The 24,882-nt window shown below is 44.0% G+C and overlaps 1 protein-coding gene across 1 annotated transcript; it reads left to right on the top strand.

Moving 5' to 3' along the window:
- The first annotated feature begins 370 nt into the window (after nt 1-370).
- Nucleotides 371-24,882, top strand: LOC145395310 (uncharacterized). Its single transcript, XM_080268990.1, has 14 exons — nt 371-450; nt 1,880-2,024; nt 4,306-4,452; nt 6,137-6,262; nt 11,611-11,694; nt 12,858-12,937; nt 16,158-16,302; nt 18,202-18,390; nt 18,495-18,643; nt 19,275-19,410; nt 20,960-21,098; nt 22,035-22,222; nt 22,779-22,898; nt 24,316-24,882. Exons 1-14 carry the CDS (start codon nt 371-373, stop codon nt 24,880-24,882), a joined length of 2,295 nt encoding a protein of 764 aa, XP_080125116.1.

Raw genomic sequence — 24,882 nt, forward strand, 5'->3', positions numbered from 1 at the left:
TCCAACCATCCATCCACCCATCCAACCATCCATCCAACCATCCATCCATCCATCCATCCATCCATCCATCCATCCATCTAACCATCCATGCATCTATCCATCCAACCATCCAACCAACCATCCATCCAACCATCCATCCACCCATCCAACCATCCATCCAACCATCCATCCATCCATCCAACCATCCATCCATCCACCCATCCATCTAACCATCCATCCATCCATCCATCCAACCAACCAACCATCCAACCATCCATCCCCACAGCCACCAGAAGCAGGCAGCACGGAGGACAGGTTTGAGACGGTGTATGAGGAGTATAGAGGGAGAGATGGCGGTATCGTGGACCAAACCGGCAAATCCCTGGTACTGATGGACCAAGACGGGACCATTGTGCTGGGACAGGACCAGGACGCCCCGGCTGACGTGTATGATGCCTCGCAGTCATTCAGGTAAGTAGATGAGGCGGGTTTAAGGTAACTAGATGAGGAGGATTTAGGGTAAGTAGATGAGGAAGGTCTAGTGTAAGTAGATGAGGAGGGTTTAGGGTAAGTAGATGAGGAGGGTTTAGGGTAAGTAGATGAGGAGGGTTTAAGGTAAGTAGATGAGGAAGGGTTAGGGTAAGTAGATGAGGAAGGTTTAGGGTAGGAAGATAATGGTGGTTTAAGGTAACTCCTTCCCCACGATGGTATTTGGTTTTAGGGTACTTTTATTTTCATTTTTATTCTATTAATTTGTTTTTTTTCTTTCTTTGTCGTCCCTAGAGGCATTTGTTCAAGTTAGGGTTTATTTTCTTGGGGCAGGACCTGGAAAGAGGCGCCCCATCTCATGCGTTTAGATCAGAAAAAGGAAATAAGGAGGAGGAGGAGAAGGTTAGATCAGAGAGAGGAAATAAGCAGGAGGAGAAGAAGGTTAATTTATCTTCTTTTATGCTTTTACATTTGTGTTTTTGCGTTGGTCAGAGCAAGGCAGGCAGCAGCACTACACTTGGGCGAAATCTGGCGTGCAAATTTCTTCCCCCAGTAACGCTTCCCTGCTTAAGGTGCACCAAAACTTTCTCTTTCTCCCTAGCCATTACACCAGTTGTGGCATATCCTACCATACGGAAATTGTGAAGAAAATTGCATTCCAGTGGTACCAGACTTATTTTGTCCCTCAAGGAACCAAATATAGCCGGAAACCCCCAGAAACATCTCGGTCAGTCAGGAGTAGAGCACCGAAGCTTTTCACGCACCCCCTCCCTCTATTAGCTCATTTTGGCATGTTTCACTTTTTGACTGTCCTGAAAACCAGCTCCCAGTTGTACCAGCCATTTTCCAAAAACAGCCAGGTAGCTCTGAAATAGTAAAAAAAATGCATACTTGCTCGCCCGGGTCTGATTCACGTCTGTAATGTACACGCATACTGTAGTTCTTGATTTTTAGAAATATTAGGGTACTCATGCTACGAACAAAACATAAGCATTTGGTTTTGGAGATATTTTCTTTGGGCCAGAACCAAGAGGCGCCAGCTAAGGTTCAGGATGCCACCCAGTCGAAGGGATTTGATGTAGGATTGAAGACGAAAGCGCAGAGTGAAATCAGTAATGGGGAGGAGGGCAGGGAAGGATGGAGGTAGGTAACGCCACTGGCCCGTTCATACTGGTGATGGTGGCAGTCTGTTTCCCTCCTGGTCTTGGTACACAAATGGGGATCATAATTTAGGCTTGGCAGTTATGGGTCCAGTTCTAGGGACTGTTTGGGGCCACTCTTCACGGGAATCAGCAATAAACAGACAGACTGATAGATGGATAGGTAGGTTGACAGACAGACAGATAGATAGAGATAAAAAATGAATATCCCTCACAGAATTAACAGCAAAACTCTCTCTTCCTCTCCACAGCGGGGCTCTCACAGACGTAAACTTATGGTCACGAAGGCTCAGCGAGGAGGAGATGGCTGACATTAGTGGCTGCCGGAAGCGTGGCCAAGGCGATGTTATAAACTGGGATACTGCGGACTTCGAGACTGGCGGCAACTCAACCACGGTGGGTGGAGGAAGTGGTGGTGTAGTGGGTGGAGGTGGTGGTGGTGGTGTAGTGGGTGGAGGTGGTGGTGGTGGTGTAGTGGGTGGAGGAGGAGGTGTAGTGGGTGGAGGTGGTGGTGGTGGTGTAGTGGGTGGAGGAGGTGGTGGTGGTGTAGTGGGTGGAGGAGGTGGTGGTGGTGTAGTGGGTGGAGGAGGTGGGGGTGTAGTGGGTGGAGGAAGTGGTGGTGGTGTAGTGGGTGGAGGAGGAGGTGGTGTAGTGGGTGGAGGAGGTGGTGGTGTAGTGGGTGGAGGAAGTGGTGTAATGGGTGGAGGTTGTGGTGTAGTGGATGGAGAGGAAGTGGTGGTGCAGTGGGTGGAGAGGAGGTGGTGGTGTAGTGGGTGGAGAGGAGGTGGTGGTGTAGTGGGTGGAGGAGGTGTAGTGGGTGGAGGAGGAGGTGTAGTGGGTGGAGGAAGTGGTGGTGGTGTAGTGGGTGGAGGAAGTGGTGGTGGTGTAGTGGGTGGAGGAAGTGGTGGTGGTGTAGTGGGTGGAGGAGGTGGTGGTGGTGTAGTGGGTGAAGGAGGTGGTGGTGGTGTAGTGGGTGGAGGAGGTGGTGGTGGTGTAGTGGGTGGAGGAGGTGGTGGTGTAGTGGGTGGAGGAGGTGGTGGTGGTGTAGTGGGTGGAGGTGGTGGTGGTGTAGTGGGTGGAGGAAGTGGTGGTGGTGTAGTGGGTGGAGGAAGTGGTGGTGGTGTAGTGGGTGGAGGAGGTGGTGGTGGTGTAGTGGGTGGAGGAAGTGGTGGTGGTGTAGTGGGTGGAGGAGGTGGTGGTGGTGTAGTGGGTGAAGGAGGTGGTGGTGTAATGGGTGGAGGAGGTGGTGGTGGTGTAGTGGGTGGAGGAGGTGGTGGTGGTGTAGTGGGTGGAGGAGGAGGTGGAGGTGCATGTATCCCTCCACTCCATCCCTCCATCTCATCCGCGTTCTCTCCCTCCTTCTCTCCTCCTCCACCTCACATACATACACTCTTCTAGTCAGTCTCTCACCCCTTTCTCATATACAAGTATCTCTCCACTCCAACTCAATATCATCCTCGGCCTCTCCCTCCTCCTCTCTCCTTCCACCTAACTCACCTACACTCTTCTAGTCAGTCTCTCATTCTCCTATCCTTTCCACATGGCCAAACTATCTCAGGCTATTTCTCTTAAAGCCTTCAATAACATCCAGATCAACACGCCCTCAATAACATCCACATCAACACGCCCTCAATAACATCCACACCAACACGCCTTCAACAACGTCCACATCAACACGCCCTCAATAACATCCACATCAACACGTCTTCAATAACGTCCACTTATCTTGGAAAGATCATATTACATCTCTTGCAAAATCTGCTTCCAAGAGATTGGGTGTGCTAAGCCGACTCCGCTCTTACTTTACCCCTGCGCAATTGTTGACTCTATACAGGGGATTTATCCGCCCCTGTGTGGAGTACAACTCTCATGTGTGGGGAGGCTCCCCACATACAGCTCTTCTCAATAGGGTGGAGTCAAAGGCTTTTCGTCTCATTAACTCTCCTCCTCTTACTGACTCCCTTCAACCTCTGTCTCTTCGCCGCACTGTTGCATCTTTATCTCTTTTCTATCGCTACTTTAATGATCACTGCTCCTCTGAACTGTCTGCTTGCATTCCTCCACCTCTACGACGGGCGCGTAGCACCCGTCTGGCAGCAAACTCTCATCCTTTTTCTGTCCAACTCCCTAATGCAAGAGTTAACCGTTACTCCCAGTCTTTCATTTATGCAACAGGTCAGCTCTGGAACTGTCTCCCTCTGTCTGTATTTCCTGCTGCCTATGATCTCCAGTCTTTCAAACGCAGTGTGTCCAGGCATCTCAAAATGATCGGATCTTGAATTTGGCTCTATATTGTATTTTGTTTTTCTCTTGGAGGGAACTGTTACTGCGGGCTCATGGTCTTTGGTTCCTTCTTCCTCGCATAAAAAAAAAATAAAAAAAAAAACATCAACACGCCTTCAGTAACATCCACATCAACACGTCTTCAGTAACATCCACATCAACACGCCATCAATAACATCCACATCAACACGTCTTCAATAACATCCACAACAACACGCCTTCAGTAAAATCCACATCAACACGCCTTCAATAACATCCACATCAACACGCCTTCAGTAACATCCACATCAACACGCCCTCAATAACATCCACATCAACACGCCTTCAGTAACATCCACATCAACACCCCACCTGTATAAAATCACCTGAAGTTCACCCATTTCCCCTCCTTCAGGTTGAGATGTCCCTGAATGAGACCTGTGACGTGGTACCGCAGCCCTACTTCATGTTTCCCGATAAGCTGATGTTCAAGGACGCTGCCTGCCTCTGTACGGCCTTCGGGGGCGAGATTGTGGCACCCAGGGGCAAGGAAGAGCAGGAGGTAGGGCGTGGCTGTATGTTTTCGTGTTGTAATCCAAGCCTTACCTAGTCTGACCTGAAACCAGCCTAACCTAGCATGAAAGCCACTCAACCTACCCTAACCTGAACCAGATTAACCTAACTGAACCTACATTAACAGAACCTAATGCTATCAACCTGACCTGACCTAGCATAACCTAGCCTGACCTGACCTGACCTAGCCTGACCTGACCTGACCTAACTGAACCGAACAGACTAACCTAACCTAGCCTAGCCTAATCAAACTTAACACTAACTCAATCAAACCTAACCTAACCTAACCTAACTTAGTGATGTTTTTTTTCTTCCCAAAGTGACTGGACTAACTCAATAGACCAGTACCCTTCCTTGGATCCTGCTGGGGGCCACAAGTCAAGAGGTACGGGGGGCTGGGATTGCGTAGTTTCCGTTCTGTAAGCCTAATCTCACCCAGTGTTAGCTAATTCAATCTAACAGTCTAACCTCATGCTGTGTTCTCTCTAACTTCCTCTATTTACCCCACACCCTAACCTAACCCAGCCTAAGCTCAGGGCATATACATCATCTTCTCCTCTGACGCACCATATCAGCGCAAATCAGCCATGGTCAGAGGAACATCACCAAGCCTCTCTCAGCTTAGAAATGTTAGGCAGCAGATGACACTGAGAATTAGGAGTGGTGAACTATCAGGTGAACTTTTGCTCCCCGTTGTACAGGCCGTGGCCGGTGTGTAGTGGTGGTGATACTGATGATGATAATAGTGATGATAAGGGTAATGATGATAACACTGAATATAACAGTGCCAGTTGTGATGGTACTTGTTGTTGATGGCAGTGATAGTAGAGTAACCCCGGTCTGTGTAGATGAGCAGACCCATCAGCTGCAGGCAAGTAATCACCCCTGCAGGGCTGTCCTGTGCAGTGAGCCGATGTTCCCCTGTGGTGGACAGCGCCTCGCCACAGTGAGGCGCGGGGAAAAATGTGAATGTATGGTTCCCGGATAGAGGCCGCATTTTTGGCCCTTCACCCAGTCAACATGGACACCATCCCTTTATTTGGTTATATGGTTACCACCCAGCGTTGTAAATGGTTTCCTGGGTTACAGGTAACTATTAGGGTTGTCACACAGCGAAGTCACTTAATGAAGAAGTAGACAGCACTACAGCAAGTGAGTGGATGACAGTCGCCACCACCTACCAGTGATCTCTTGGTGGGAGATAAACAAACTAATGAAAACTGTGGTGGTTGTGGTGATGCTGATGGTAAGGAAATAGATATTTGTAAAAATGAAACATATATTGATGAAAATGAAACAGATATTGATGAAAATGATGAGACACTATTGTAGGACTGTCTTCATCTGACGGGACTGATCAGCTCTCACAGCTAGGGTACTAAGCTACATGACATTCGATGAAATTTAGTTGTGAGAGAGGAATGCGTCTCCATGGTTACTAGTCAAATCAAACCTCCTGCCTCACTACACTTAACTATCCATCGAGCTGAAAGAGGGTTAGAGATCTTTGTCAGGTTAGAGGAAATGCACTGTAACTGTTTTGTTCATCCCAGGCGGTATACGAGTTAGGTAAGATGAACAGGTGAACAAGGTAACGATACTGTTCATCCCAGGCGGTATACGAACTAGGTAAGATGAACAGGTGAACAAAATAACGGTACTTTGATTTCCAGACGGTGTACGTGTTAGGGAGGATGAACAAGGAGGCGTGTGCTATGAACGGGGGGCCCCTCATGTGGCTGGGAATTACTGACGAACAACGAGAAGGCGTTTGGAAATATCGAAGCTCTGGGGAAAACGTAAGTACTCTGTTTATATTTATCGTTACTTCTTTATGTACTGTATTTATTTATTTATTTATTGCGTAAGTGATTTTTTATTTATGCATGTCACTTTCAAAATTTGCTGGTACATTTTCATTTCTCCGTTCCGTTTTCTTTATGCATTTCCTGTTTTATTTTCTGCGTGTCATTTCTCTCTCTCTCTCTCTCTCTCTCTCTCTCTCTCTCAACATTTCACCTTATGATTGTCACTTATAACAACACTTCTTCGTGACTAGCATCATATTCAAGTGTTGATATATTGCTGAGAATTGAAAACGGAGGGATGGCAATTTTAGGCCAAGTTAGAGTGAACAGAGTGGAGGGTTTGAGGCATCGAGTGTTCTGTATAACTTAGGGTTTTATTTCACTCTGTTCTTCATGCAATGTTCTTCATATCCCACACAGTGTTCTTCATATCCCACAGCGTTCTTCATATCCCACACAGTGTTCTTCATATCCCAATGTTCTTCATATCCCACACAGTGTTCTTCATATCCCACACAGTGTTCTTCATATCCCACACAGTGTTCTTCATATCCCACACAGTGTTCTTCAAATCCCACACAGTATTCTTCATATCCCACAGCGTTCTTCATATCCCACAGTGTTCTTCATATCCAACACAGTGTTCTTCATATCCCACACAGCGTTCTTCATATCCCACAGTGTTCTTCATATCCCACACAGTGTTCTTCATAAAGCTCAGTGTTATTTTCTCGTGTTCATGTCTGTGTTTACTGTGCTTGTGTGTTCTAATGTGTACCGACAAAACACACACACACACACACACACACACACACACACACACACACACACACACACACACACACACACACACACACACACACACACACACACACACACACACAGACTGGTTGCAGGTTCTTGCGTGTACAGGGTAATGTTTTATTCTCCACTATCTCACACACACACACACACACACACACACACACACACACACACACACACACATTTCCAGTGTGTTTATTTATGGGGTTCATTTCCATAATGGGTAGGGTATTTTGCCTGTTCACCCCGAGGACATCAATATTATCATTAACGAGAGTGTGTGTGTGTGTGTGTGTGTGTGTGTGTGTGTGTGTGTGTGTGTGTGTGTGTGTGTATGTGTGTGTGTGTGTGTGTGTGTGTGTGTGTGTGTGTGTGTGTGTGTGTGTGTGTGTATGTGTGTGTGTGTGTGTGTGTGTGTGTGTGTGTGTGTGTGTGTGTGTGTGTGTGTGTGTGTGTGTGTGTGTGTGTGCGCAGAGAGAGAGAGAGAGAGAGAGAGAGAGAGAGAGAGAGAGAGAGAGAGAGAGAGAGAGAGAGAGAGAGAGAGAGAGAGAACTTCAAGAGAACGTCACTTTGCATAAAAAGATTGGAGGTCATTGACAGAGGGAAATACTGACTGACGAAGACGATCCCATAGTTGACCTGTTGCATACTTAAGTGACTGAGAACATCGGTTAACTCCAAAGTGTCTCTTAAGTAAAGTAACACCGTCTATAAGTAGCAGGAATGATAAAAGTGACACATAGGAATAGTGTGGTTAGGAGTGTGTAGTAGAACGTCCTCTCATGTGCTAAAATTTTCTCCACCTCTCGAAGCTCTATCAGTGACATACAGACACTCAAACACACACATTTCATATTTACACACCTGTCACCCTAAAACTCCCTCAACCCATCCTCACCTCCATCCCTTGCGTGAAGCACTGGGCGGCGGTGGGTCATTTCTCCCGTGTTAAGGTGAAAGTGGTGTTTCCTTAGCTCTACGAATCAGTTCTTCCTCTCGCTTCCTCTTCTTCGTTTCCTTCTTCTTCCTCATTTGCTCCTTGAAATGCCTGTCTTATTAATTCCAAGTCACCCTCCCCGATATATTCGAATAACAACAACAACAACAACAATAATAATAATAATAATAATAATAATCATAATAATAATAATATTAATAACTAGAATTCTGAAGTCACTGAAGCAATATTCAAATAACTCTACCTTCCAGATGAAAATACTTTTATTATCACTGTACACCTAATATTAAGGGATTTTTGGTATGACTCAAAACTTTTTAGGGATTTTGACCTGTGACCTTGAGATCAAGGTCGTCATTCATACTATGCAGATCATGTTCACTCCTGACCCACTACATTTCCACCGAGTTTGGTCAAAATCGGCCAAATACTTTCCGCTTTAGCACTTCAGGCATGAGGCGGCCATTTCGATTTCCCTCAATATCTCAAAAGGTATTTGTTGGATCTCAGTGTCAATACCCGGGTGCGGCAGTATACGTTGACGGCCACATACTGCAACATTTACAAAGAGTGCGCTAGTGCGGCGCTAATGCTGGGAAAAAACTCCTGTGCCAAAAGCAGCCTGCAACCAAGATACATCACTCCTGAAAATTTCAAGTCTCTATCTCGAACGGTTTTGGAATGCCAGCCTTCTAGAGCTTCCCCCTCGCCCCTCCCCCCAAAAAAAAAAGAAATAATTTCTACAATATCAATAAGGCCTCCACAGGATGTGGAATTTTTAATAGTGATAATAAAAATAACCAAAACAATACTACAGCAACTACTACTACTGTTAATAATAATAATAAAACCACTACCACCACTATTGCTACTACTACTACCACTATAATAATAAAAATGATAGCAGTAGTAGTAGTAGTTGTGATAGTAATAATCTATCTATCTATCTATATACCTAGGCTGCTTCCCCCAAGGAAAGGGAGGTAGCCGAGACAGGACGACTCACTCTCCATTTACTCATCCATTCAAACACATTCATTCGCATCTTAGCCCCAAAGGGGAGAACGGACAGATCCTCACCGCATCACACCGCACAAGGGTCAACTGCGCAATGCAATCAGTGACATCCGCAGCAGGGCCCGACAGCAGAACTGGTTTACCCCTGCCACATCATAACAGACCCATCTGTAATACTGTAATAATTACAACAAACTCTACTTTAACACAACACATCTCCCTCCCCTCCTTCATCAGTAATTAGCCCTCTTTCCTCTCACCACTCCTGCCTCTCCTCCTAATCTTCATTCATCACGCACTGCATTCCTTCCTTCCTTCATTTATTCATTTATTCCACTGTGTTCGCTGTCATCATCCCATCATCTTCGGCTCTCCCGTATACATCCTTATCTGCTATCTTGATCATATTCATATTTGCCGCCTCTTCGTGTGTCGTACGGAGAAAGAAGCAGCTCTTGTACTTGGGAGAAAATATTTTTGCGTGTGGTGGTTTGAGTTGTGTTTACTGTTATATTTTGCCTCTTGTTACGGACTCTGCAGGGAGATTTCTGGCTCTGAGGGTCAAATCAAAGGCAATGACTCTTTAATAAACCCTACTTTACTTTAAAAATCTTGACACATTACATCACAGAATTATAATTTTTTTTTATATCAGGTGTTCTTAAAGCAGTGGCTCGATACTCCCAGGGGGTACTGAAATGGGTTCTTGGGGGCATCCAAAAAGGCATCCTGAAAAAAATAAAAAGCAAAAACAAAACAATTTCGTGTATGTTAACTACGACTAACTGGCAACTACGAGTACCTGAGTTAATCCAGTGGTTCAGCTGTTTGTTCAGGGTCATTCCCTTTTTTGTTTTTACAGGAAATTGAACGTGAAAGGGACTCATAATACTGAAGGAGGGTATCGGGTTGACTCAGAGTTGAACCTGGGGGTATTGGGGCCAAAAAAATGTAAGAAACACTGTCGTATATAATAAACAGGTGCACAACCAGACACTTCTGCCCTAATTAGTGTTACTCACAGTCCTACTCAAACAAGATCAAACACTTCAGGTAATAGAGTACTGTATGGGAACACTTACATTTCTAGGCTGGTGTGCATATACAAGTTAAAGGTTGCTATGTACAAGTTTAATATAACCTCTTAACTTGCGACTCAGTGTCTTAGAGTACTTCTTACACTGTCACTAAATTAAGAGAGTGACTTAGAAGAGGGTGTAGATGAAAGGAAAGTACTCGTAGTTTACCATTACTAGTCACTCTTGATATATCCTAGTAGCCATACCGGTACCTCTTTTCCCCCACTGAAGCCATCTAACACCAGGATAATACCTCATTCCAGTAATCTCTTCAATAGGGTGGTCACGCGAGGTTAGGCAGCTGGGGATGGCTACTGAATTCTGTGGAGAAGTTCTCATCACTTAGGTTTGGCACTGCTTCTTTCTCTCCTCGTTATTCGATGCTGCTTGACCCTTCTTACCATTGATATGCCGTGTGCCAAACTGGGTAGCAGCTGAGTCGACATTTGGTGGTAACTTGAGAGTGAGAAACTAACGAGGAGAGTGTATGTGAGTCAGGTGGAAGGGGAGACCGAGGGTAAGATGGGAGGATGGAGTGGAGAGTATATGAGAGAGGTGTGTGAGTTGGGGGAAGGGCAGCGTAATGGCAGGGGACAGGGCGACATGGAGGCGATTTGTTTGTGGTCACGCCTTACAGGATTAAGGCGAATGGCTAAAGAGAGATAGATTGCAGACTTAATCCAGGGTTAGCAGAGATAAGACGACAACACACGGTCACTTCACACGCCAATGCCCAGATTAGTGGCCGGGCAGTGATTAGTAACACACATATACACTGCACCCGTCTTTCCGTGTGTTTGTGTCTGCATTTCTGTCTGTCTGTCTGTCTGTCTGTCTCTAACAAACTAATTCTCTATCTGTGTATTTATAGCTGTCTGTCTGCCTGTCTAAACGTCCCTCCTTATCAATCTCACCATCTGTCTGTGTGTATAACTGTCTGTCTCTGAGTTTGTTTATGTCTGGCTGTTTTTGTGTCCGTCTGCTTATCTCTTTAACAATTTATCTTTCTGCCTATGTATTTATTTGTTTGTTTGTCAGTCTGTCTACCTACTTATTAGTCTAACCACCTGTCTATCTGTCTGGCTGGCTGTCTATCAATTTGTCTGTGTATATTCATCTGTCTATCGAGCACCCATCTACTTTTCTGTCTATCTATCTCTATTTATCTGTTTATCTATCTAATCATCCATCCATCTGTACCAGTCAAACTATCAGCCAATCAATCACTATCTATCTATCTATCTATCCACCCACATCTCTACCTGTCAATCTATCAGCCCATTTATCTATCTATCCTTATCAACCACCTCCCTCTTTCTCTACAAACTCACATCACATCAATCTCACCTACACACACACACACACACACACACACACACACACACACACACACACACACACACACACACACACACACACACACACACACACACACAGCCCTTACCTATGACCTCTGACCTTACCTGTCTCGCCAATCTCAGGTCACCTTCTTCAACTGGGCTCTGGGGCAGCCAAACGGTCATCACATCGAGAACTGCGCCGTCATGAAGGGGGAGACATTTGAGGTAGGCACGCTCTGTCGGGGGCTGGGGAGGGGCGCCTGCGTGTGGTGGGACTGATATAACCGGGCGGCTCCACTGCCTGGTTCACAGACGTCCCTCAACTACACTCGTTTCATCTTATCTTGGCCCTTCGTCCTTTTGCGGATTATTTCACGTGAATCAATGGCAGGAAAGACAGTTTTACGACTCGCCATCTTTTCCATAGCACTTCTTCGTGACTACCTTTATATTTTAGTGTTAATATATACTTAAAACTCTGCGTCCAAGATTGCGATACGACAATTTTCAGGCAAGTTACGGTACAAAGGATACAGTATATTTTCGTACCTCTGAAAAGGACAGCTTCAGTCTGCAGTCCACCGGGTTTGCGTTTCAAATAATCCTGAGACCAGTGCAGCAACATCAAAACCAACAACAACAACAACAACAACTCCAGCAGCAACAACAACAAAGAAACAACAGCAATAACAGCATCAGCAACGACATTTATAACAGCAATCACAACAGTAACTTCAAGACAGTTTCTGATCACCTGTGAAAGAATTGCTGAACTTACTGCTTTTGCAATAACTCAAAAAACTCTGGTCAAACTGGCACCCAAAAATTATACAGCCCACTTCCAGGACCAAGAAAGGCCTCATATGTGGTCTGGATTTTCCTGTATGTAAGAGCAGTTGAAAATGGTTGAAAAATGGTCTGTCCGAAATACCTTAATGTTATGATGAATGACCTTCAAATTTGTTCCATTCAGATCTTTGGAAAATAATTTTATCACGTAATTTCCTTCCATGTTCTATATATATATTTTTTAGGGATAATTTGTGGTTGAAAAGTCATGATTTTTGGACATTTTTGGAGCTGTGACCTTCAAAAGTAGGTCAAGGTCACTGGAACTGGGTCAGTGTGATGGGGTCATGGTGCCGTACATCAATGAGTATGATGAAAGTCAGAGATGAAAACTGACAGAATAATAATAATAATAATAATAATAATAATAATAATAATAATAAAAATAATAATAATAATAGCAGAAGTCATATAATTGTTATCATTATTATTAATAGCGGTAGTAACAGTAGCAGTAGTAGTAGTAGTAGCAGTAGTAATGATGATCATAATAATAATAATAATAATAATAATAATAATAATAATAATAATAATAACAGGGAGGCTGGACGGATCAATCTTGCCGTAAGAGCTTCAAGGTGTGCGTCCTGTGTTCTCTCCAGATGCCAGTGTTTCTAAGGTTAGTCCTCACTCTGATGGCACTCTGATGGCACTCTATGGCACTCTGATGGCACTCTGATGGCACTCTGATGGCACTCTATGGCACTCTATGGCACTCTAATGGCACTCTAATGGCACTCTAATGGCACTCTATGGCACTCTTATGGCACTCTGATGGCACTCTAATGGCACTCTGATGGCACTCTAATGGCACTCTGATGGCACTCTGATGGCACTCTATGGCACTCTGATGGCACTCTAATGACACTCTAATGGCACTCTAATAGCACTGTGATGGCACTGTGATGGCACTGTTTGGCACTCTGATGGCATTGTATGGCACATTCGTGGCACTCTATGGCACTCTGATGGCACTGTAATAGCACTCTGATGGCACTCTGATGGCACTGTTTGGCATTCTGATGGCACTGTATGGAACATTCGTGGCAGTCTATGGCACTTTGATGGCACTGATGGCACTTTGGTGGAATTCTGAGACACGCTGGTGGCACTCAATGGCGCTCTGATGGCACTACGTTGTCACTCTGGTGGCACTTGGGTGGTGTTGTGACGCTGTGGTAGTTGTAGTAGCTGTTGTTATAGCTCCAAGTTCTTCTGGAAAATAAACCCAGTAGACTGCAGGCCGAGGATGTGTCTCTCCTGCGATGGGACAGGGTTGGAGTAGAGGGGCAGAACCAGGCAGTGGATCCACCCAGGTACTTAGTGCCACCGTGTGAAGGCGCCCGTCTCTCCGGCACGACACTGGGGCTGTGATGTATCCAAGTGAGAGTATGTGATGGTTCTTGGGTTGGCTCTCTCCTGGCACTCTGGCACTCCAATGGCACCGTAATTTAGCTATAACAATACGTACATATATTCCTAGTCCCAAAAGACGTCTGTTTTGGATTATAGTTGTGTGTGTGTGTGTGTGTGTGTGTGTGTGTGTGTGTGTGTGTGTGTGCGCGTGCGCCTGTGTGTGCGTGTGTGTGTGGACTCAGCAAAAAAAAGAAGGCAAAAAAAAAATCCTTCCACTATGATAACTACTTTTATTCATTTATCTGCCTATTTATTCATTTACCTGTCTATCTATCTATCGACGTATATTTTAATATATTTATTTACGTATTTATTTTGGTCTTGCTATCTCCGGACAGTTGTATTCTGTTTAATAGATATTGGCTGAACTGATTGGGTTATTATTATTATTATTATTATTATTACTATTATTATTATTATTATTATTATTATCATCATCATTATTATTATTATTATTATTATTATTATTACTTTTTACAGGACGGACGAGGGAAGAAGAATGGGAAATGTCCAATGCATCAAGTTCTTCCTGGCGTAACAAACCTAAATTACGAATATTAACATTGTGTGTGTGTGTGTGTGTGTGTGTGTGTGTGTGTGTGTGTGTGTGTGTGTGTGTGTGTGTGTGAGAGAGAGAGAGAGAGAGAGAGAGAGAGAGAGAGAGAGAATGTGTGTGTGTGTGTGTGTGTGTGTGTGTGTGTGTGTGTGTGTGTGTGTGTGTGTGTGTGTTGGCACGAGAAACATATAAACAGACAAATTATTATGCAGTTTCAATTTACTTGTTTAAATAAAGGAATAGATTAGGAGGAGCATTTAGGTAAGATATTTGTTGCATTTAGTTTAGTCAGTAATTCCATTAATTTATCAGAGCTAGTCAATGGTCCCCCTAAAATGGGAAGGGGGAGGATACGACCCCGACGCCTCCCCCCCTCTAAATCTGTGCCTGAAGTCTGGTATTAGCAATAGTAAGTTAAAAAAAACAACATCAAGAGGTATAGGTATAGTGGTCCAGTACGTGCATTGGCCAAGTCCTAATTTCATAGCCAGAAGACATATTACATGCAGTGGTAGGTGGTGACGACCATCATCCACTCGCTTGATGTAGTGCTGCCTACTTCTTCCTTAGCCTTTATCATTCTTTTTCTGTGTCTGCCCTCCTCTCTTCCTATATCTCCCATCTTTCCTGTCACTTCTTATTGATCTTCTTTCCTTTACAGGTGGCTTTACATTGAGTGACAAGCCAAATGGTTTCCTGTAAGCCAAGAAACCATTTACAACGCTGGGTGGTAACCATATAACCAACCCATACTGCTCCCTACGTGTCAACTAGTGGGTTGGTGGAGGGTTAGTGCCCGTCCCCGTAAAACAAGTAACTCATAGTCAAATGGCCACCCCTTCTGGGATTATGGCGTCTGGCAATAGATAGATAGATAGCAAATAGTTACTAATGGGACACCTGTCATGTATTGATCTCTAAGTGATGTTCGGTAATTTCCAACTCTAGTGTCCTGCTATGGGATACATGACTATACGCTACGCTTTTTATCCTACCTTGGACTAAAATACCCAGCACTCCATCTTCAGTGCTGAGTTGTAAGAAAAGACTGACACAAGATTTTGATGCTAGTCACAAAGAAGTGCCATGAAAATTGTATAGAACAGAAGCGTTGTCCCTTCCTGTCACAGAGTTACGAGAAATGAGTCGTAAAGTGACGAAAATCTGCCTTAAATTTTCCTTCATGGACCTATTCTTCCCATGGATATGTTTTTCTCCATTGGTGTCTTCTCCCATTTGGACCTATTCCCTCCATGAACCTATCTCCAACATGTTCCTTTACGAGCCTATGTTTTTCACCTTTGAAGAACACCGAATCCACATATGAACTTATTTTCTCCCTTAGGCCTTCTTCTCCACATAGGCCTATTTTACCCATTTGCTGCATGTTTCCCCTTGGCCCCATTTCCCCAGAGATATACTCTCCATGGACCTATTCCCACCATGGACCTATTCAAACCATGGACCTACGAGTATTTTCCCACTACTCATCAACCTAACCGCTCCACCCAACCTACTTTACCCACCTACTCACTCACCCATCCACTCTGCCCCACTCTGTCAAACCACATCCACCCACCCACCCACTCACCCTATCCACACGACCACCAAGCTACACCATGATGAGTTGCAAGTTCACACACACACACACACACACACACACACACACACACACACACACACACACACACACACACACACACACACATAAACACAGAGGCAGTTGCTTTTATAGTATATATAGATTCATTCACTCACATTCAGTTTTAGCGATGTATAGAGGCAAAAAGATCCACATGTTATACAACAGTGGAACTTCCTTATAAAAAAAAAAAAGTAAAATCCTACATAACATCCACCTCCACAGGTTCCGAGGCATTTGCGACTCGACCCTCTATGATGATCGGTTTGTGCTGGTAGGGAGGGTAAGAGATAAGCCCTACTTCAGAGGGTACTACCGCTCTCACCTCTACTACACAGACGACGGCAGATGGAGGCTTCAGAACATCGTGGTGAGTTCTGTAAGATTAGGTTAGCTCTGGGTCGGCTTAGGTTAGGCTGGGTTTGTTTTGTCTAGGTAGTGTAAGGTTAGGTCTGGTTTGTCTAGGTGGGCTTAGGTTAGCTTAGATATGGTTTGTCTTGGTGGGGTTAGATTAGGTTGAGTTTGGTTTGCCTAGTTGGGATTAGGCTAGGTTAGGTCTGGTTTTTCTGGTTAGGGTTAGGTTAGGTTAGGTCTGGTTTGTCTAGGTGGCATAAGGATAGGTTATGCTTGGTTACGGATGGATTGTGTTGGGGAATTTGGCTGCGTCAGATGGGGAACTCTGGAAAACAAACCCCTTCTATAGATTCCACAACCATTCTCATCTCTTGTACACTGACGACAGGAAGTGTAGGCTGTAGAATACCTGTAGAATATTTTGGCACGTCTTTATATCAGGTTCTAGAAGAGTTTTTTGGGTTATATTTCCACTCTAGACCGCTGCCACAGCCAGTTCGTACGTGACTCAAGCAATTTCATCCCCAGTGTAGTAAGAAACTATCCATACCAACATGAACAGCTTAATAGTTGCATTTGCCAGCCGTTTCCATAATTGTAAACTACTTCCTATATTGCTCATGTTTACACTTCACATCCTTATCACAAACGAAGAGGATGGTGACTGTGGAAGTGGAATTAGGCGGATCGACTCTTGTGCAATGTGAATGGAATTAGAAGGTTGTATGCTTTGTGACTTCGGCGATTTTGGGACTCTCTCTCTCTCTCTAACTTTTTTTCCCGTCAAAGTTTTTCTCTTTAAACAGCTCTTTAGAAATGCCTTGCTTTCATCCACCCTCTTCCTCTCCGTTCACTACCCCCCTCTCTCTCTCTCTCTCTCTCTCTCTCTCTCTCTCTCTCTCAGCCAAATGACACCTATATTATGGTTAAATAAAAGACATCAGTAATAAATAATAATAATAATAATAATAATAATAATAATAATAATAATAATAATAATAATAATAATAATCCATCCATCCATCATCCAACCTTACGTTGCCCCACGAGAAGCGTAGGGGCCCTGGGCTAGGCAAGTTGGTCCTGATATTTAAGATGAGAGTGACCAGCCTCACTCATCCCTGAGCAGCATTACGTGAGAAATAAGCCCAACCACCCCTTGGATAGAAACCTTCACCGGCTCAATCCGATTGGAGCACAATAATCACCCACTGAACCACCAGGTGCCAAAATGGTTATATAGTTACCACCCAGCGTAGTAAATGGTTTCTTGGTGTATAGGAAACCATTTGGCTTGTCACTCAGTGTAGAGTCACCCACAGGCAGAAGGAAGAGAAAAGAATGAAGGAAAGAAAGGCAGGAGATGGAGAATAAAGTCACCCGCAGGCAGAAGGAGGAGGAAAGAATGAAGGAGAGAAAGACAGAAGAGGAGGGAAGGAATGAAGGATGGAGGAGAGGAAAGAGTAGACACCCGAGAACAGCACTACATCGAGTGAGTGGATGGTGAACACCCCCACCTACCACTAAATAATAATAATAATAAACTAATCCCATCTAATCTAATTCAGTCCAATAAAATCTAATTCTGGAACCATACTATACTAATATCAACCGAATCTAATTTAGGAAGACACTAATCCTAACCTATCCTAACTTAACCAAATCTAATGCAATCCACTCTAATCTAGGACGCTATTAATCCAATTTAATCTAAGGTAAGATATTTCAAACCTAACCCAATCTACTCCTTTTAATCTACAGTGACAAAAATCTTATTAAATTCTACGGTGATACGAACCTAATTTCACCTACGATGACACAGATCTAACAAAGATGATAAAAATCTAATCGACTTTACTCTCAAACATCCTATATCTAATCCAGTCCAATCTACTCCTTCTCTCTTCTACCCCAGTCCAACAACACCTACGCGGTAATGGAAGACGATGGATCCTTGGACTTCCCCGTTGGGCGGCACAAGTGGGTGTTTAGTCACGGGTTCTGTGGGAGGAAGGAAGGGCAGTTGCAGTCCCTCGCCTTCACCCAGTGCGCCAAGAATGCAGAGTTTACCTGTGACGATGGCTCCTGTATACGCATAAATAAGGTGGGGAGAGAGAGAGAGAGAGAGAGAGAGAGAGAGAGAGAGAGAGAGAGAGAGAGAGAGAGAGAGAGAGAACAGCATGAGTGACTTGATAATTTGGTCCTTAGGTATGTGATCGACGAGTTCAATGCCCCGATATGTCAGACGAGCTGGACTGTTCTACTGTGGAGGTGCCTAGAGGTTACCAGTCCACTCTACCACCTCCCAGCTTTACCTCAGGAGCACCTCTACCTGTCTACCTCAACCTCACACTTAAGTAATTACCTCTACCTGGCAGTATGGACATCCTAGCAACTTATCTTTAGTGATTTATTTTGCAGTCTTAGGAACAGCTCTACCTGTCTATCTCACCCTCACACATAAGTATTTATTTATTTCCTAGCACCTTTTCCTAAGCTATTTACTCTGCATATTATACCTCTGCCTACCTCAACTCCACAATCATGGGCTATATTTACAATTTTGAACGTTTTTTTTTTTTTGAGGTTTTGTAACACCTCTTCCTAAGCGATTTGTTTTGCATTCCCATTCTGACCCTCATTCTAAAGTATTCATTTTCTGTTTGACTTTCTTTGACTAAGATTCCCACTCTAAATGATTTTCAAAACTTCCCAGCAAATCTTTTTTAGTTCCTAGGCTTGGAATTGTATTTTTTCTTTCTAAATATTTACTCCTTCGTCCTCGTACTGTTGTTATTGTTATTGTGTTTCATCTTAATTTAGGCTTTTGACACACATTTCATTACTTATACATCACCACACATCATCACCACCACCACACAGAGTACCTCACAGCACCATACATCACCACCACACACCAACACACCTCATAGTCAAAATACACACACACACACACACACACGCCTCACCAAGCCTCCTCTTCCCCAGTGCCTTCACGCATATCGACGCCATAAACAATCGCTTCACTGTGGAATTGGTGGTGAGGATGATATGGAAAGACCAGAGGCTGAAATTCAAACACCTACGTAAAGACAGACAACTCAACATCATCCTGCCTTCAGAGGTATGTGGAGAAGAGATAGATAGATAGATAGATAGATGGATAGATAGATAGATAGATAGAAGGATCAGAGACTTAAATGTGAACTTAAGTAGCGACAGACAGCTCAACATCATCCTGCCTTTGGAGGTATGTGAAAAAGAAATAGATAGATAGATAGATAGATAAGTGGATGGATGAATAGATAGGTAGATAGATAGAAGGATGGATGGATGGATGGATGAATGGATAAAAAGATAGATGGATGGATGGATGGATGGATAAAAAGATAGATGGATGGATGGATAGAAAAATAGGTAGATGGATGGATGGATGGATAGCTAGCTAGGTAGCTAGAGAGAGAGAGAGAGAGAGAGAGAGAGAGAGAGAGAGAGAGAGAGAGAGAGAGAGAGAGAGAGAGAGAGAGAGAGAGAGAGAGAGAGAGAGAGAGAGAAAGCTGATTCAATTACACCAGTCTAACACAAGGCAGTTCCAGCATAATATCAGTACAAACGGTGTCTGGCTGCAGTTGTTGTGCGTAGTTCTGTTAAACGGACTACTTTGATAATGCCCAGTGTCAAATGAAAGAAAGAATGAAGGAAAAAAAAGGTGGTCTTGATTATTTGATTATTTAATTTTCTATGTGTGTAAGGGCGCGTCCTCACGTGTACTCGAACATGTATTGACAACACAGCTGGCAACATGTTTGGAGACATGAATGCTGCAGTATTTGGACAGATGTATGCAATCATGTTTCAGTGCAGCTTCGGAGTTCCTGGCAGCAGAGGTGATGGGATAAGTGTGTGTATACGAGGCAACTGAGACTTCATCAAAATGTTGCCAGCATGATCTGGACGCTCTTGTTCCCAGCATGTTTGCAGTTTGTTCGTTATTGTGTTGTTTACATATTGCCAGCACTTGTTCCAGTACACTTGTGGACGCACACTAATGAACTTTTGTCAGCATGTGTTGCCACAGAAAACCAAAAAGGTGAAACTGAATTACTTAAACAATTTATGGCAAGTGGTGGCGATCACTGTCCACTCACTTGATTTAGTGATTAGGTGACTCTAAGTGACAAGCCTCCATTTGCAGCGCTGGGTGGTAACCATAAAACCAAATAACGGGGTGATATGGGGCCAATTTTGGTACTCCTGTTACGTGGGTGATGAGATGCAAATGCAGAGTCCATCTAGGAACCAAGTCTCAGCATTCCTCCCCATGCCTGGCTGTGGTGAGGTGCTGGCCACTGCAGTGGAATATCGGTTCATTGCACGAGACGGTCCTGCACGGGACATTGCTTGCCTGGGCTAGACAAATCAGGGTTACTCTTACTACTACTACTACTGGCACTACTACCACTGCTACTACTACTACTACTACTACTATTACTACTACTACTGCTGCTGCTGGTGCTACTACTACTATTACTGTTGATGCTGCTGCTACTATCGATACTACTACTAAAGTTATTACCTGCAATACCTTGTGCTGAAGTATCAATTTTCCAGCCCACGACCTAATATATTTTCCTTTCTGCCACCACCTCTTCCACCCTGTCCTCTATCACCAGGCTGACAACATCTGGGTGCCAACAGTGGACTTCCTGAACGCCGAGAACAACCAACACACCATCGTGGACCCCGACTGTAAGATTACCATTAAGAGGCTTGGTGACCCACTGGAAGACAACATAGAAAACTCGAAGGAAGGTGAATGTTTTTTCTTCTCTCTCTCTCTCTCCTCAATCCCTCTTCTATCTTCTCCTTTTCTCTCCATCCCTCCCTCTTCCCTACATCTTTTCTTTGCTTCCCTACTCTTCTTAACTCCATTTTCCTCCTCCGACTTTTCTCTCCTTCCCTCCTCTCTCCCCACTTTCCTTCTCTTCTCTCTTCTTCCCTCCTCTCTCTATTTCTTGTCACAGTGGAGTGAATGGAGCTAGGGCCTGACTGACTACTTCCTACTTTGAAAGCGCCAGGCTAAGCTGCCACACCACTCCTGAACATCCACACTGTGCACTGTGGAATTTCGACGCTATGTCTTCAGATGCCCCATTAACTCACCGTACCCGTACATAATGTCATGCCTTATATATTTATTTATTTGATTATTCATTTTACTTTATTACTTTCTCCTGCAGGTAGCTTATAGATAAAGTATTATAGAATGTAACTTTTCCTTTTCAGTTTATACTATGAAATTCCCATGTCAGTTTTTCCGTGCTGCATTGTGGTGTTTCTCACTTTCTTCCTGGAGGGTTTGGGGGCGGGGGGAGCCTTCTTGCTTTACTATCTTTATCCTTCAGCATGTAGAGTTAGATCTTGTAGTCATGGTCTGCTCTGTAATATGCAGCCTCGAAAGGACCATAAGGACTGTTGGTGTTTGCTTTCCTTTGTATTCCTTTGTATATTACTACTTCTAGCACTACTACTGCTACTACTACTACTATTACTGCTACTACTACTACTACTATTACTGCTACTACAACTACTACTACAACAACTACTACTACTCCTCCTCCTCTTACTGCTGCTGCTGCTGCTAACATCACTGCTACAACCACCTCCCCCACCACCTCCCCACTTACCTTCAAACCATCACTTTAACCATTAACCCCACAATCTACCAGTCCCTTCTACTCCCTACAGCCCGCATCTACAGAGGGGCAGACAACTACATTCGCATCTACCGGAAGTACACCATCGTCTTCCACTGCAACTTCAACTTCTTCTACTACCCTTTCAACACGGATTATTGTTACATGATATTTAGGGTCAATAAAAATACGAATAATTATGTAACTCTGGAAAAATACGGGGCTGGAATAAGCTATAAGGTGAGTGGATGGATGGAGGAAGGGGAGGAGGGAGAGAGGAGTGAAGAGGGAGGAGGGGCGAGGAAGCTGGAGGGAAGGAGAGAAGAGAAATAAGGAGAGGAAGAAGAAGAAATGTGGACAATTATAAGGGATGGAGGAGGAGGTGAAGGGAGTGACAGAAGGAAGAGGAGCATGGATGGGGAGAGGAGAGGGAGAGAAAAAAGAAGAGGGAGGAGAAACTGGAGGGCGAGGAAGGAAGGAGAGAAGAATAGAGAAGAGGGAGAAGAAAATAGAAATAGGAAGAGGAGGAGAGAAGAGAGAAGAGAAGGAAAGTGGAGAGAGAGGAGGGAAGGACAGAAGAGAAAAGTAGGAGGAGGAAAATGAGTTAAGAGGAGTAGGGAAGTGAGGAAAAGATGTAGGGAAGAGAGAGAGAGAGAGAGAGAGAGAGAGAGAGAGAGAGAGAGAGAGAGAGAGAGAGAGAGAGAGAGAGAGAGAGAGAGAGAGAGAGAGAGAGAGAGAGAGAGAGAGAGAGAGAGAGAGAGAGAGAGAGACTAAATCCACGCTCTCTACTCCTCAGGGAACAGACCAGTTAGCCGAGTACAACATAGGGGGCATGAAGATGGAGAGGCTGGTGACGGATGAACCCTACAGTGGACTACAGACGGTGATTCAGATGCAACACCTGTACACGACACAGGTACTGTCAACAAGCGATTTATTACGTTGATGGCAAGTCCTTATATTGAAAAAACAAAACAAAAAAAACAAAGGTCTGGAATTAGCAATAATAAATAACACAAAAATGGTCTGTGAAAGGTCTGCTAAAAGGTCTGTAAAAACTGGTCTGTAATAAGCAATAATGAAACAAAAAAGGTCTGTGGAAAGGTCTGCCAAAAGGTCTGTAAAAGAGGTCTGTAGATAACAAAATGAGGAGCACTCACAGAACGGAACAGTGGTCTAATCATGGGAGTTATTCATCTGAGGGTGAATCATGGGAGTAATTTACCTAAGAGTGAATCATGGGAGTTATGTACAGTATATTAGTGAATCGTGGGAGTTACATATTTGAGAGTGCATCATGGGAATTATTTATGAGTGAATCATGGGAGTTATCAGAGAGTGAATCATGGGAGGTATTTGCGAGCGAATCATGGGAGTTATTTGAGAGTGAATCATGGGAGTTATCTGGGAGTGAATCATGGGACTTATTTGAGAGTGAATAATGGAAGTTATTTGAGTGAATCAGGGAGATATCTGAGAGTGAATCATGGGAGTTATCTGAGAGTGAATCATGGGAGTTATTTGAGAGTGAATCATAGGAGTTATTTGAGAATGAATCATGGAAGTTATTTGAGAGTGAATCATGGGAGTTATTTGAGAGTGAATCATGGGAGTTATCTGCGAGTGAATCATGGGAGTTATCTGAGAATGAATCGTGGAAGTTATTTGAGAGTGAATCATGGGAGTTATTTATCTGAGAATGAATCATGGGGATTATTTATCTGAGAATGAATCATAGGAGTTATTTATTTGAGAGTGAATCATGGGAGTTATTTATCTGAGAGTGAATCATGGGAGATATTCAGGCGGGTGTGAATTACAGAACCACAAATCTTACTCGAGCACTTGTGAGTTTTGAGTTCCAAGGAAGTTGAAAATCTCGACATTGACAGTTTTCGTAATCTCACAAGGAGGGTAGATTTAATATTGTATAACCATTGCTTTGACATGTTACCAAGTACTTCCTGAACAAAGTTATTCTTCGATTTAGTCGTGAATAAGGGAACTAATCCGCAGTTATTCATTCGCCGAGAAAAGATGGACATTTGTCAACATTGTACTTTCCCTTTTCAAGGCAAAGGCAAAGCATAACATTAGTAAATATTGGCTATTAGGTCAGGTGTATTTCCACACAATATTCTTCTGTCTTAAACGCGATTTATGCCAATCCCTTGAAAATTACCAACGTTGATGTCAAGTTTATTTTCAAATTATATTTTTCTGTTTTAAACGCGATTTGTGCTGATACTATAAAAATTATCAATGTCAGTATTTTCGACTGCCCTGTAACTCAAAATTCACAAGTGGCCAATTCTCCACCTTTTCCTCCACAGATGGTGACCATATTCATCCCCACCACCCTGATCAACGTCATCTCCTTCGCCACCTTCCTCTTCAAGTGGTTTGATTTCCAGAACCGAATCATGGTGTCTCTCACGGCCCTGCTCGTCCTTACTACCCTCTTCTCGCAAATCACGGACACCCTACCGAAAACCTCGTACTCGAAGCTCATTGATATCTGGTTTCTCAGCTCCATCGTCTTCGCCTTCCTAACCATCATAACCCACACCGCCGTCGAGTTCTCACATAAATATCAGTCCCCGACGGCGCCCGGTAAACCGCTCTCCACCAGCACCTCTCCCACAAAGGTCATGCCGTCTATTGAAGCTCCGAATTACACAAAACGAAGCTTCACGAGATCCAGGACCATTTCCATCCCGTCGACGAAGGATCCAGGTCGAATGCCAGCACTTATCAATAAAATAGCTTATTCCATCGTCTTCACCATATACATTATTTTCTTCTTGGTTTTCTGGGGGATCTCCTTCCTCCAAAAAATCTCAGAGCAATCCAAGACCTTCAAGGCTGAGGATACCGAAGTGACCGGCTACCCAGAATAG

The sequence above is a fragment of the Coenobita brevimanus genome, chromosome 4, assembly GCF_032717465.1.
Source record: "Coenobita brevimanus isolate Jiangsu-jjx chromosome 4, ASM3271746v2, whole genome shotgun sequence".
Classification (NCBI taxonomy): domain Eukaryota; kingdom Metazoa; phylum Arthropoda; class Malacostraca; order Decapoda; family Coenobitidae; genus Coenobita; species Coenobita brevimanus.

Coding starts and splice junctions, on each gene's coding strand:
- LOC145395310 (XM_080268990.1), top strand. CDS start 371: ATGGACCAAGACGGGACCATTGTGCTGGGACAGGACCAGGACGCCCCG. Junction 11,695..12,857: donor TGAAGGGGGAGACATTTGAG/GTAGGCACGCTC, acceptor TAATAATAACAG/GGAGGCTGGACGGATCAATC. Junction 18,644..19,274: donor TACCTCAACCTCACACTTAA/GTAATTACCTCT, acceptor CCTCTTCCCCAG/TGCCTTCACGCATATCGACG.